A 15,000-nucleotide genomic window follows, 5' to 3' on the forward strand; every position below is an offset into this window, starting at 1 on the left:
CCATCTACAGTGCATAATATCATCCAAAGACTCAGAGAATCCGGAACAATCTCTGTGCGTAAGGGTCAAGGCCGGAAAAATTTAACGGATGCCCGTGATCTTCGGGCCTTAAGATGGTACAGCATCACAAACAAGAATGCTACTGTAATGGAAATCACAATATGGGCTCAGGACTACTTCCAGAAAACATTGTCGGTGAACACAATCCACCGTGCCATTCACCGGCTGAAAGTCTATAGGTCAAAAAAGAAGTCGTATTCAAACATGATCCAGAAGCGCAGGCGTCTTCTCTGGCCCAAGCCTTATTTAAAAGTGGAAAAAAAAGTGGTCAGACAAATCAAAATTTTAAGTTCTTTTTGGAAAACTGGGACGCCATGTCATCCGGACTAAAGAGGACGGGGACAACCCAAGTTGTTCTCAGCACTCAGTTCAGAAGCCTGCATCTCTGATGGTATGGGGTTGCATGAGTGCTTGCGGCATGAGCAGCTTACACCTCTGGAAAGGCACTATCAGTGCTGAAAGGTTCAACTACAACATCATGGATGCGTAGAAGAAGGATCCAGGTACTGAAATGGCCAGCCTGCAGTCCAGATCTTTCACCCATAGAAAACATTTCGATCATCATAAAGAGGAAGATGCGACAAAGAAGACCTAAGACAGTCGAGCACCTAGAAGCGGGGATGCCTCACAGTGGTAAACATGGTCTTGTCTCAATTTTTGGAATTGTGCTGATGCCATGAAATATAAAGTCAACTTATTTGCCCCTTAAAACTATGCATTTTCGCAGTTTAAACATTTGGCATGTCATCTGTGTTCAATACTGAATAAACTATTGAGATTTGGAGCTTCCACATCAATGCATTCAGATTTTATTCACATTTTGTACAGTGTCCCAACTTTGGCATTAGGTTTGTACATCAGTGCATGGGTGATGATGATGATGATGATGATGATGATGTCATCTGTGTGTTGGTCAGGTTGAGTCAGCAGCAGATCTCAGACCTGTCCGCTCAGGTGGAGGAGCTGCAGAGAGCGCTACAGGAGCAGGACAGCAGGAACGAGGACGTCAGTATCACACACACACACACACACACACACACACACACAGGCCACGTCTGAATCAATTAACACTTTTACACACTGTGGTCATGATTGTGTCTGAGACCAAATTGCTCATCTGATGTTGGGTTTACAAACACACACACACACTGATTTGTTTTTGTGTATTGTGGGGACATTCCATAGGTTACAATTGTTTTTATACTGAACAAACCGTATTTTCTATTGCCCTAACCCCACCCTACCCCTAAACCCAACCCTCACAGCAAGCGAAAAACTCATTCTGTGTGATTTATAAGCGCTTTAAGAAATAAAGTCCCCTGCAATGTCCTCATAATCCACCCCATTTCATAATACCTGTGTCAGATCCATGTCTTTATACATGCGTCACAAAACTGCCCTGATTTATCACAAAAACACACAGACCATGACTAAATCAATGAACTCTTTCACACACTGTGGTGATGATTGTGTCTGAGATGAAATCACTCATCTGACATTGAGTTCACACACGTGCACACACACACACTGCTGTCTGCTGGAGGATCTGCCTCTCATCAAATCGATATTGCTTAAAATGACTAAACTGACTCCTGCATCTACACTTGCTGCTTTTATTTTGCAGGATTCATAACTTTGGCATCATTCTGCAGAAATGGGATGCTCCATACCCTAATATTAGATTCAGTACAATATCTGAATGCAATATCTCAGTATAAACATCATAGATGACAAATTACCAGCCTCAAGTGTTCAATGAATCTAAAACGTTCTGTCAAAATTATTCCTGGGCAAAGATAAATCGTGATTAATCGCATCCAAAATAAACATATTATGTACACAATAATTATATATAATTCACACACACGTATATTGTCAACAAAAACTTTTTTTTATTTATTTTGGATGCGCTTAAATTCTGATTTATCTTTGCCCAGCACTATTTAAAATATAATATTAAATTATATAATATCTTTAATATCTTTTTATTAAATTAACAAATATCCTACAGTTATTAAATGCTAAACAAAACATTTTGAAGATTGTGTATTCGTTACATAACAAAGGTATTAAAACAGTTAACTGAGATAAAGATTACATTAATTTTGTTGTCAAAATCCATGTCAGAAACCAGTGATGCACACATTTATCAACAAATGCAAAACTCAACAAACTTTAACTGAGGAAACATTTACTATAAGCATTCCAAGCAGAAAAAAATGTGCAAACATTTATTGAGTCTGAACAGACTTAAGTGTGTTTGGTCATTTGGATATAATAAATAAATAAATACATAAATAAAGTTATATATAAATAATCAACTTAATTATTTAAAATTATATACATAAAATTATAAAATATATATAAAAATATATAAATAAATTAATTAATTAAACATAAATAAATAGATAAAATTATATGTAATTAAATGAATTCATTAAAAATATATAAGTAAATGAATGTGTAAAATTAGATATAAATAAATTAATTAAATGTATTTAAATAGGTAAAATCATATATAATTAAATTAACTAATTAAAATATATAAATAAATAAATAAATAAAATTAGATATAAATTATTTAAACATATAAATAAATAAATAAATAAATGCATAGATAGAATCATATATAATTAAATTAACTAATTAAGAATATATAAATAAATAAAATTAGATATAAATAAATTATTTAAACATATAAATAAATAGATAAAATCATATATAATTAAATTAACTAATTAAAAATATATAAATAAATTAAACATATAAATAGATAAAATCATATCTAATTAAATTAACTAATTAAAAATATATAAATAAATAAATAAAATTAGATATAAATAAATTAAACAAATAAATAAAATTAGATATAAATTAATTAATTAATTAAATGAATAAAGATAAAGTTATATGTAAATAAAATAATTAAATATATAAATAAATACATTGTATATTAAAAATATAAATTAATAAGTTTAGAGTATATAAAATTATTATTATTATTATATAATAATAATATCATTTAATTTTAGTGTGTATTCATATTACACAACCAAGGTAATTATCATTAAATAAAACTATTAAAACTATTAGTTAATTTTATTTTATTCTTCAAAATTCACTTCAGAAATCAGCGACAGACTAATTTATTCAAACACAACACAATCAAATCCCTGTGCAAGTCCAGTTCTGTAGTAATTTGCTCTTAAATATGGAGTTAATGTGTGGATGCAGAGGCGTATCTCCTCAGACAGCACTGACTGACCTCTGATCTGTTTTGTGATTGGATTATTGTCTCCTGATCATCTCCATCTCCTCTTGTCTGGTTTATGTGTGGAATCTGTAACCGTTTTGTGTGCGGTGCTGAAATTAACGCCTGCTCGTCTGTTTTTATCCGCCCACCTCTCCTAATCCACCAATCGTCTGCCGGCCACCGCAGGTCATCGTAAGTACCGCCAACCGGCCCGTCTGCTCTGTGATTGGTCCGTTGTGACTGTATTTGTTGTGATCAGTGATGTTACTGTGTGTGTGTTATCATTATAGTCTGTTAGCGTCTCATTTCTGTGTGTGTGTGTGTGTGTTTTTTTACAGTCGTCACTGTTAAAGAAGAAGCTGGAGGAGCATCTGTGAGTCTGTCTCCTTCTCTCTCTCTGCTGTTTGTTAAATGTTGTGTTAATGTGTGTATGTTGTGCAGAGAGAAGCTGCACGAGGCTCATTCTGACCTGCAGAAGAAGCGAGAGGTCATTGATGATCTGGAGCCCCCTGTGGACATTAACAGTAAGAAAAACACACACACACACACACACACACACATTCTGAAAGCAATAACCGCATCTGTCGGGCCAGTCCGAGCTAGGGCTGTTATCGTGCTAGGCCGGACCAATAGCCCAGGAGCATGAGCAGTGAGGCGGAAATCATGTCACGTTTCCACTGCCGGGCTAGTAGCTCATGCCGCAGCTCGCAAACCCCGCCCCCAGAACACCCCACGAATCAAACATCACGCAACCCGCCCATTTCAGCGGGAATCAGCCAGACAAAGCACACCATCCGAAACAAACGACACGTTACTGTGCAGCATTATTATGTTGTATGTATTTTCAGTCGTTATATTTGTTTACTCGCTGAGCGACTGTTGGCATCGAGTCGTCTCACCACTAACTGAGGTATGACCCACTGCACCATTCATAATATTAAACCACAGAAATTTCCAGGTAATAACTCAGTATAAAATGTATTTTATAGCATCCTTGTTTTGATAGACGCCGTCAAACATACTGTCCAAATGAAGATGCCATAATCACTCTGCTGACTTAGAGAAACTTGTTCATGCTTTTATCAGCAGCAGGGTGGATTACTGTAACGGCCTCCTCACTGGCCTTCCCAAAAAGACAGTCAGACAGTTGCAGCTCATCCAGAACGCTGCAGCCAGAATTCTGACCAGAAGCAGGAAATCAGAGCACATCACACCTGTCCTCAGGTCTCTACACTGGCTGCCAGTTACATTCAGAATAGATTTTAAAGTATTATTACTGGTCTATAAATCACTAAATGGCCTAGGACCTCAATACATCACAGATATGCTCACTGAATACAAACCTAACAGATCACTCAGATCTTTAGGATCTCATAAACTAGAAATTCCAAGAGTTCAGTCTAAGCAGGGTGAATCAGCCTTCAGCCACTATGCTCCTCGCTGCTGGAATCAGCTTCCAGAAATGATCAGATGTGCTCCAACATTAGGCACATTCAAATCGAGACTGAAAACACATCTGTTTAGCTGTGCCTTTACTGAATGAGCACTGTGCTACGTCCGACAGATTGCACAATCATGTTTTTCGTTTTCTTTTTCATCTTTTTATAACCTATTTTAACTCATTTTAATTTGTTTTTATCTGCTTTTAATACTTTTTATTGTCTGCATTTTATGTTCCTAACATTGTCTTTTTATTTCCTGTTTATGTAAAGCACTTTGAATTGCCACTGTGTATGAAATGTGCTATATAAATAAACTTGCCTTGCCTTTAGTTTTCAAGCATCTTGAGGGTAAGGGGGGCTCATGCTCATCTCCTATTTAGTTTAATTCAGTTTTTTAGTGAAATATGTTAGTCAGAGAGCCACAGCATCAGATACACAGAATCATTAGACATCAACTGCTCCAATGTGGTGGTAGAATACAATTTTGCTCACGTTTTCTTTCTCTCTGAATAAAACAATATAATTACATATTCATGCATCAAGGAAAAACAACAACAAAAAAACAACAACAGTACAGAGAATAAATAAATACAAATGCTCAAAGGGTACAGCAGTAGAAAATAAAATAATAATAATATATATTTAAAAAAAAATAAATAAATAAATTAAAAAACAAAAAGAAAGAAAAAAAAAACACTCCATTTATAACTATGCCAGGGGCAGGGAAAATAAGTCAGCTATATAGTTGCATACATATATGCTTATTTATTTATTATTTTTATTTTTAAAGTGTAAGAGGAAGGGTTGCCAGATAGTGTCAAATTGTTCAGTATTACCGCAAACTGTATATCTAATCTTTTCTATTTGCATAGACTGCATCAGATCATGCATCCAATGTATGTAACTGGGTGGGGAAGGATTTTTCCAGTTTAGTGTTATGAGCCTTTTAGCAATTATTAAACAAAAGGCAAGTGCATTTGATTGTGTAGATGACAAAGAAACATTTGTAGGGTTAAGTCCAAATAATGCTACTAGGGGGCATGGCTCAGTATCTAAAAGAAAGCATTCAGAAATTGATTTAAAAATTGAGGCCCAAAAAGTGCTTAGCGCTGGACAAAGCCAGAAAGTATGAAGAAGAGTGGCTGGAGCTTGTCGACACCCATCACAAATTGGATCAAAACCAGGGTTAATTTTAGATATTTTTGCCTTAGTCCAATATACTCTATGCAATAATTTGAATTGTATAAGGGTATGACGAGCACAAATAGAAGACTCATCTCTTATTTCTAGATTTTTCTTCAGCTTTAAATAATCATATTTGAACCTAGAGACTTTTAGATCATTTTCAACTAAGCAACAATCTTGTTGGCTGGATTTTAGACTTTTCGACCAATAGAACGCAAAGAGTGTGAACAAATAGTTCCCTGTCTGAAAGCCTGTGCTCCTCAACCGGATCACCTCAGGGGTGTGTGTGTGTGTGTTATCCCCACTTTTATTTATTCTGTACACAAACATATGTCGGAGCACATTTGAAAGTCATTGTGTGTGAATGAGAGTGTATGGATGATTTCCAGAGATGGGTTGCTGCTGGAAGGGCATCCGCTGCGTAAAATGCGCTGGATAAGTTGGCGGTTCATTCCGCTGCGGCGACCCCGGATTAATAAAGGGACTAAGCGGAAAAGAAGATGAATAAATGAATATAATTATAATATTTTTACATTTATTGGAAATTATTTTTGTTTATTATTAGTTTTATCTGCCTCTGACGGCTTTTTTATTTTGTTTATATTTTAATTAGTGCTGTCAATCGATAAAAAAAAAATTAACTAATTAATCACACTTTTTATTTTTTTATTAATCGCGATAAATCACATTTGGACTAAAATTTGTAATTTTTGTAACAAAAACGATTTAAATTCAAATTATAATTGTTGAATTTTTGTTTAACTTGTAACACAGATTTCTTCATGTAAACAACAAACCCATCAAGATCCTGGCATGACAGCCATATTTATTACAGAAATAAAAACACAGGCATGTTAATAACATTTAAATTTCAAAACAATCAATATCAATAAAGAAAACATTGATTTCCATGTTGGATTCTAAGTGGACTGCAAAAAAATGCCAAAATACAGGACACTGGAAAATGATAATAATAATAATAATAATAATAAAGTATTGAATACAAACAATTGCAGTCATTGTAAAGTTGTATTGCTGTGAGTTGAGTTGTCCTTCTTTACATGCAGCCAGTTGCTTAAACAGTCCAGTCTGTTGACATTATCGGGGGACAATGTGGACCTTTTCTTTTGAATGATGTGAGCTGAGAGTGTAACGCAATCTCACGGCAATTCGTAACTTTTTTTTATTTAGTACATACACAAAGAGTGAGAGAGAGAGAGACGCGCAGGACAGCGCAGCCGGAGTGACTCCCTTCAGATTCAACACGCATGATCGCGTTCATCAAATTTGCTTAAACTAAGCACTCTAAAGCATGGCTGTATTTCACAAGGATTCTGACACAACAACGTGAAGCATACGCTTGCGTATAAGGGGGAAACACGTCAAACTTAATAAAACATTGGAGGGCACCTGCTGTAAGGCAAAGGAATGCGCTGTCTTTTGAAAGCTCTCGACTTCATCCGGCACTTCATGGAAACCAATACTCCGATTTTATTATGATTAAGATGATACTCTTATTACGAGTCTACCATGTAAGCAGCGATCCACGAAAGGACCACCGAATCACAAAATGCAGAGTTTTTTCCTTCCGTTCGCCATGTGGTATCAAAATTCCGTTAAAACAAAAGTCGAAAGGTAAAAATGAAACACCCGAAATCGCATGAAACTCAGGAGAGCCTGGTGATGCGACATTAATTGTTTTATACTGAAACTTGCCTTCAAAAAGTGCTTCCTTGGTCTTATCCATATTTCTTTGCCTGTTAAACGCACGTCGACCACAACAGGAAATTAAAAAACAGCAACTGCGTTAAATGCGTAATTTTTTTTTTAACGCTTTAATTATTTCAAATTAATCGCATGCATTAATGCACTTATTTTAAAAGCACTAATTTTAATGTATTTTGTTATTAAATAAAATCATTATTAGAGTTTTGTTTATCTAAACAAATAGTTTAAATGTGTTTTTTTAATTTTAAATAGTTTATTGGTCCCACTTTATATTAAGTGGCCTTAACTAATATGTACTTACACAAGAGTTAATAGTTTGTTACAATGTACTTATTGTGTAAATACATGTATTTACTTTGTACTTAGGCTTGATTAAATACCGGTATGTAATTACATCTGTAAATAACTTTTGTAATTACATTTGTAAATACACTGTTGACCACCCCTTACACCTTAACCCACCCTTAAACCTACCCATACCACCAAACCTGTCCACAACCCAACCTCTATCCCAACACAGGATACTTAATATAAAGTGGGACCAGTTTATTAGACATGTTACAGACTTAAGTGCGAAAATTAAAAAAGGGAAATAAATAAATAATTTAGATTAAAACAAACCAAATAAACCTAAAGTGTACTAAAAAAATAAGCTGAAAATAAAAAGAAATTTAAACATTTAACAAGCTTGTCATAGTAAATGGCGCCAGTGGTGTAGTGGTTAATGCGTCGACACATGCACTTCGGTGCTCACTGCGACCCCAGTTCGATGCCGCCTCGCGGTCCTATGCTGATCCTTCACCTCTCTCTGCTCTGATAGTTACACCTCTAGCTAATGGATTGTTTGTAAAGTAACCCTGTGTGTGTGTGTGTGTGTGTGTGTGTGTGTGTGTGTGTGTGTGTGTGTGTGTGTGTGTGTGTGTGTGTCAGTGGCGAAAAAGGTCGATGAGCTGCAGGAGATCCTGAAGAAGAAAGATGAAGACATGAGGAGAATGGAGGACCGATACAAGAGATACGTGGAGAAAGCTCGCACGGTCTGTTCACTCTCACAGCTGTCCACCTTTATCCAGCTCTACTGCCTTTCTGGATTATAAATACTCGACTGTATAATACACTCCAATTAAAGCAAAACCAGCCTGTAGAGATGGAAACGTCTCTATAGTTACATAGATACATTTACCATTACGTTCTTTAAACTAAATCGACATCGTATGAATTCACTGAACACACACTTGGCTAAACAAACACTATATCAAACACAAATACAGCTCTTTTCAGGGGTTTAAGTAAACTTATTTATCGGTAACTTCCGTCCCAAGATGTCTCCCGTCTAGACATTACCTACAAAACTCCCTCAATGGAGACAGTCAAGATTTTCTGAGCTTACCAGTGAAAGGATGCATCATGGGTGTGTTCTGATGTTTATAAGTATAGTGTGTGTGTGTGTGTGTTTCAGGTGATAAAGACTCTGGAGCCGAAGCAGAAGTTAAACCCGGTTCCTGTTGAAGTTCAGGCTCTGAAGAACCAGCTGTCGGAGAAAGACAGGAAGATCCAGCATCTGGAGGTCAGAAACACTCGTCATCATTATTATAATCGTGTGTGTGTGTGTGCGTGTGTGTTTTACTGTGCTCATCATGATGTTGTGCTCGTCTCTGTGTGTTTTCAGCATGATTTCGAGAAGACCAGATCCAGACACGACCAGGAGGAGAAGCTCATCATCTCTGCCTGGTACAACATGGTGAGAAAACACCGCCAGATTACACCAGTTACACGGATCTTCATTGACTATTATATATATTCATTGACTATTATAGATTTTAGAAGGGAAAGGGGAAAGGGGGGGACGAGCGCGTGCACGTCTATAACGTGCTGACGTAAGATGTCTGCTTTAGCCAATCAGAGCAGTCAGACGGTTTCACGTCCGCAGTTTATGAGAATAAAAGCCTTTGAATATTTTCCCAGACACATTTAGCTGCTAGAAGTTAGTCAGATCACGTTTATATGTTCATCTTAATGCCAACCGTGTAAATAATTATCGATAAGATGCTTATGATAAGCCGCTGTTTGAAGATGATTGGTTTATTCTCAAAACACACCCAGAACTTCTTAAGAGAATAAGCTCAACCCTTTTAGGATTTTTACGTCCTTAAAATAGCAAAAGTGGATTCTGACACGCCCTTAATGCTTTTGTGCCCTGCACTTTAGACTTTGCACCTAGATCATTAAAAAAAGAGCACGCTTTGTGTAACAGATTTTTTTTTTTTTTGGCTTTGGCACGAGCTATTGACGCCCTCTTGTGGTTTTTCGTTTATTGTACTCATTTTAACATCTCTATAAAGCTGGATTCATACTTTCGCCTGGCGCCACATCGTCACCTCTGCTGACTGCGCGCGCACCTCGCGAAACAGATCAGGCTTTTGTTCTTGCTGCGTTCGCCGTTGTGATATTCTTTAAAATGACAGGGGGCGGTTAAAAGAAACTGACCGTAAAGTCAGATGGATAAACAGAGAAGTAGAAAGTTTGTAGAACTGCTTCATATCATTAATATCATTTAATATTTTTAAACTATTTTTTTTAATAAATTATTTTAATGATTATATTCAAGGTTTATTTTTAATCAAACTTTAATGCATCACTTGCTTTTGTTCATCTCTTGGACACTTAAATATACAGATTTGTTTTAGAGTTAGCCTGCTCTACAGTTCACACATAGCTGTCTAGCTAATTTCTGTCCTCTACTTTAATGCTACAAAGGCAATAATGGTCCAACATTCTTCTCCATTATCACCAATAAAGCCCAGAGAAACAGGGCATCAGTATATTGTAAACCAATTCAAACATTCTCCTCCAGTTATCAAAGAAATGATTCGTTTCTCAATTTCAGTTTTGTAACTATTAAATTGTTTTAAATTCAAAATTGTAATATATACATCAGTGTAAAACCTATGACTGGTGGACAAAACTATTCTGTAATTGTGGGTCTCCACTTTTGCCATGGCCTCTTTTGGCTCTTAAGGCTTTCTCCTTTCCCACGGCTGTTGCAATTTGTAGCCAAGAATTATTGATCATCTGGTTATCTCTATGATCACGGATCATAAAGATGTCTGTACAGTCGTACTGTTTCAGACAACATCTCCTCAAAGTGGTTCATATTCTACTCAAATCAAACGTGGCGCACTGTTCGCTCGAGTTTTTAAAAAAAATCATGCTCTCCACCAACCGAAATCATGTTAAGCGCACCCAAAGCGAACCTCCGCAAACTCATCGATGATGTCACATTCGCCAAGCGCACTCAAGCCAACTAGCGGACACATCGCGTATAAACCAGGCTTAAGGCAGTTGTGCAAGTATAAACCAGTTTGATTTAAAAGTGCTTTAGCTGATAAACTACTAAACACGTTGTTACGTCCCGACTAGTCTAGGGTTGGTGGGAAAAATAACAAACGTGTAAATAAATAAATAAATTAATTAAACTTCATTACTCAATTTAGGGTTTTCCCCTTCTCCTGTCCCAACTCACAATGATCACAACAATTTTCTCAAACAACAAAAGATATTAGAAGCATCTCTTCGGAAGTGAATCCAGGCCAAAATAATAAACAAAAAGACAGCTAACTTGCAGGGAAACAATCCTAACTTACCTGCTCAAATAAAAAGTACCCTAAATAAAGTTACAACAAACCAGGGGAAAACGTTTTTAAAGTAAATATCGATTCCCAACCCACAGTTTCTATTTAAATCCAAAATAATACATAGTGTTAATAAGTGAGAAAGCTCACAGGCTCAGATCTAACGGCAAGCAGTTTAGAGAAGAAATTGTCAGCTAACAAAGCCAGTCAATCACACCACTGATTCGACAAACAGTCTGTGGCAGGAGATAGGCAACGACGACGGAGATTTGTGACCTCTTGACTTCTTCCGTTGAACACAAAAGAAGATATTTTGAAGAAGGTTGCTAGAAACATACAGCTGTTGACTTGTTGGTACTTTTATCTTCAGCATTCTTCAAAATATCTTCTGTTTGTGTTTAACAGAGGACAGAAATTTAAGCATTAATCATGAATTTAAAGGGACAGTACACCCAAATATTATTATGGCAAGAATAAATGACCTATGACAGTTTTAAATCTGTGTTTCCTCTGTTGAACACAAAAGAAGATATTTTGAAGAAGGTTGCAAAAGACAAACAGTTGTTGACTTGTTCGTACTTTTTCCTCAGCATTCTTCAAAATATCTTCTTTTGTGTTCAAGAGAAGACAGAAATTGAGGCATTAAGCATTAATCTTGAATTTAAAAGGGGCAGTTCACCCCCGAAACAAAACTAATTCTGTTCCAAATCTGTGGGTTTCTTCTGTTGAACACAAAAGAAGATATTTTGAAGAAAGTAAGGGGGCTGCAAAACAGTGACTTTCATAGCATTTGTAGTTCCTACTATGACTGCTTTCCACCCTTAGCATTCTTCAAAATATCTTCTTTTGTGTTCAACAGAGGACAGAAATTTAAACGTAAATCATTCATTTTAAATGACAGTACACCCAAAAAAATGTATGCGGTTTTAAATGTTTCCTCTGTTGAACACAAAAGAAGATATTTTGAAGAATGCTGCTAAAAACAAACAGCTGTTGACATGTTCGTACTTTATCTTCAGCATTCTTCAAAATATCTTCTTCTGTGTTCAACAGAGGACAGAAATTAAAGCATTAATCATGAGTTTAAAGGGACAGTACATCCCAAAAAAATAAAATTCTGTTCCAAATCTGTGGGTTTCTTCTGTTGAACACAAAAGAAGGTATTTTGAAGAATGTTGGGGGAAAAAGACATTGACTTTCACAGTATTTCTTGTTCTTTCTATGACAGCTTTCCCCCATCATTCTTCAAAATATCTTCTTTTGTGTTCAACAGAAGAAACTGATTTTTATTTATTTATTTATTTATTGTAATCTTTGGGTGAACTGTCTCTTTAAATTCATGATCCACTCCTAAGTTTTTAGCTTAATTACTTTATTTTAGGTGTTGATCGTGAATTTAAAGGTACAGTACACCCAAAAAAAGAAATAAGATGAAGTTTCAAAGTCTGTGTTTCTTTCTGTCTGAGACCTGCACCGAGCAGAAAGATCCGTCCTTTGTTCCTCTCCACCAGCTTATATACGCTCCCACTCGCAACACAGCTGGACCGCAATCAAGCGCAGCTCTAGAGGGAGAGAGAGACCTGCGCATGCTTCACAGCGCGCAACACATCAGCTCCAGATGCATAAACAAAACACAAATCTGTATATATATTATACTTGTATACAAAATAAATGAACAAATAATTATTACGACCTGTAACGTAAATCTATTTAGGTATTAAATCCTTTTAACTATGTTTAATGTGTAGAGAGCACATGAAGTGTATTTACATCAGCTATTGACAACACTAATAAAGGTCTATAGATGAATACAATGGATCTGAGCAGAAGGTAAAACCACTATTGAAGCCTTAACATACTCTACAATTAAACTACTTTAGCTCAGTGTGTTGTTCTCCTTTAAATACAGCTCCACATGGAATCCATAGGCATTATGTAGTGTTCAACACATTGCTGCTGTTTCCTCTTGAGTTTGCCTGCTTATTGCCAGTGTCAACACAATGTATGTTTAGTTTGTTAGCTCACATTGTTCCTCTTAAAGTGAATAATTAATCCGTAAGAAAAACAAGTGTTTGTTTTGGGAATCTTCGATGAAAGTCTGACCATTGGCTTCTGAGTTTGGAGTGGCGGTATATCTGTTGATGTCATCCTGAGGATTTCCATAGCAACTGCATATTATTACCCTCTCTTACCGTTAGTTTGCTATGAGCGAATGATGCGCTGAAGATAGCCCCGCCCCTACTCAATATTCATCTTCAGTTGTAAGACTTGTGTGCGTGTGTTTTCCTCTTCAGGGAATGGCTCTTCATCAGAGAGTGGCCGGCGAGCGCTCCTCCTCTTCCTCTTCTTCTGCTCAGTCTTTTCTGGCGCAGCAGAGACAGTCGACTCAAGCTCGCAGAGGATTCTCCCGCCTGCAGCCGCGATGAACAAACCCCTCCGTCCCATCACTTTTATTCTTTTACATCCACTCCTCCTCTACGTTTTTAGCCTAGTTGGTTAATTTTAAGCGTTAATCATGAATTTAAAGAGACAGTACATCCCAAATAAATGAATCTTTGAGTCTCTTCTGCTGAACACAAAAGAAGATATTTTGAAGAATGTTGCCAGAAACAAGCAGCTGTTGACTTGTTGGTACTTTTATCTTCAGCATTCTTCAAAATATCTTCTTTTGTGTTCAACAGAGGACAGAAATTAAAGCATTAATCATGAGTTTAAAGGGACAGTACACCCAAAATTTTTTTAATTCTGTTCCGAATCTGTGGGTTTCACAACAGAAGGTATTTTGAAGAATGTTGGGGAAAAAAGACGTTGACTTTCATGGTATTTGTTGTTCCTTCTATGACTGCTTTCCCCCATCATTCTTCAAAATATCTTCTTTTGTGTTCGACAGAAGAAACTCTATTTATTTATTTATTGTATTTTTTGGGTGAACTGTCTCTTTAAACTCATGCTCCAATCCTTCTCTTGATTTTTAGCTTAATTACTTTATTTTAAGTGTTGATTGTGAATTTAAAGGGACAGTACACCCAAAAAAATTAAGTTTTAAAGTCTGAGTTTCTTGTTGAACACACAAGAAGATATTTTGAAGAATGTTGGGGGGAAAAAACAGCTGTTTCAACTTCAATAGTATTAGTTGTTGCTACTATAGCTGCTTTCCCCCCTCAGCATTCTTCAAAATATCTTCTTTTGTGTTAAACACAAGAAACTTATAGATTTGATACTGAATTTTCATTTGTAGGTGAACTGTCCTTTTAAATTCATCCACATATCAACTCATTGATTTTTAGCCTGATTATATTATTTTAAGCGTTGATTATGAATTTAAAGGGACAGCACACCAAAAAAAAAAAAATCTAATTCAGTATTAAAATCTATGAGTTCTTCTGATGAACACAAAAGAAGATTCTTTGAAGAATGTTGGGGGGGAAAAAGCTGCCGTTTGTTGACCTTATTATGGCTGCTTTTCCCGTCAAGCATTCTTCAAAATATCCTCCATTGTGTTCAACAGAAGGAACTAATGTATTGTAAAACTGAATTTATTTTTTGGGTGAACTGCCTCTTTAATGAAGATTTAAATTCATGATCCACTCCTCTCGATTTTTAGCTTAGTTACTTTATTTTAAGCGGTAATCGTGAATTTAAAGGGATAGTGCACCCAATAAAATGTAAATGGAATTGTATGAGTTTCTCTCTTCTGCTGAAC

The 15,000-nt window shown here is 36.0% G+C and overlaps 2 protein-coding genes across 6 annotated transcripts in view; one reads left to right on the forward strand and one right to left on the reverse strand.

The window, feature by feature from the left end:
• Window positions 1-15,000, forward strand: part of hook2 (hook microtubule-tethering protein 2) — a 58,006-nt gene that overhangs the window by 41,868 nt on the left and 1,138 nt on the right. The window contains exons 16-23 of one of the 5 annotated variants that reach the window (XR_015479658.1): window positions 978-1,065; window positions 3,652-3,686; window positions 3,755-3,837; window positions 8,599-8,702; window positions 9,125-9,232; window positions 9,335-9,406; window positions 13,592-13,829; window positions 14,319-15,000. The exon at window positions 14,319-15,000 is cut by the window's right edge and continues 1,138 nt beyond it. Coding sequence is in view for 2 of the 5 variants with exons in the window: in NM_001423849.1 (NP_001410778.1) it covers window positions 978-1,065; window positions 3,500-3,505; window positions 3,652-3,686; window positions 3,755-3,837; window positions 8,599-8,702; window positions 9,125-9,232; window positions 9,335-9,406; window positions 13,592-13,723 (628 nt within the window). In the remaining 3 variants the exon portion in view is untranslated. 5 annotated transcript variants of the gene reach the window in all.
• Window positions 4,885-15,000, reverse strand: part of rbfox3b (RNA binding fox-1 homolog 3b) — a 997,536-nt gene continuing 987,420 nt past the window's right edge. Inside the window, exon 10 of the transcript XR_015480256.1 lies at window positions 4,885-5,079. The gene's annotated coding sequence lies outside the window, so the exon portion shown is untranslated. The remainder of the gene's footprint in view (window positions 5,080-15,000) is intronic.

The sequence above is a fragment of the Danio rerio genome, chromosome 3 (assembly GCF_052040795.2).
Source record: "Danio rerio strain M-AB ecotype USA chromosome 3, GRCz13ab, whole genome shotgun sequence".
In the NCBI taxonomy this organism is placed as follows: Eukaryota; Metazoa; Chordata; class Actinopteri; order Cypriniformes; family Danionidae; genus Danio; species Danio rerio.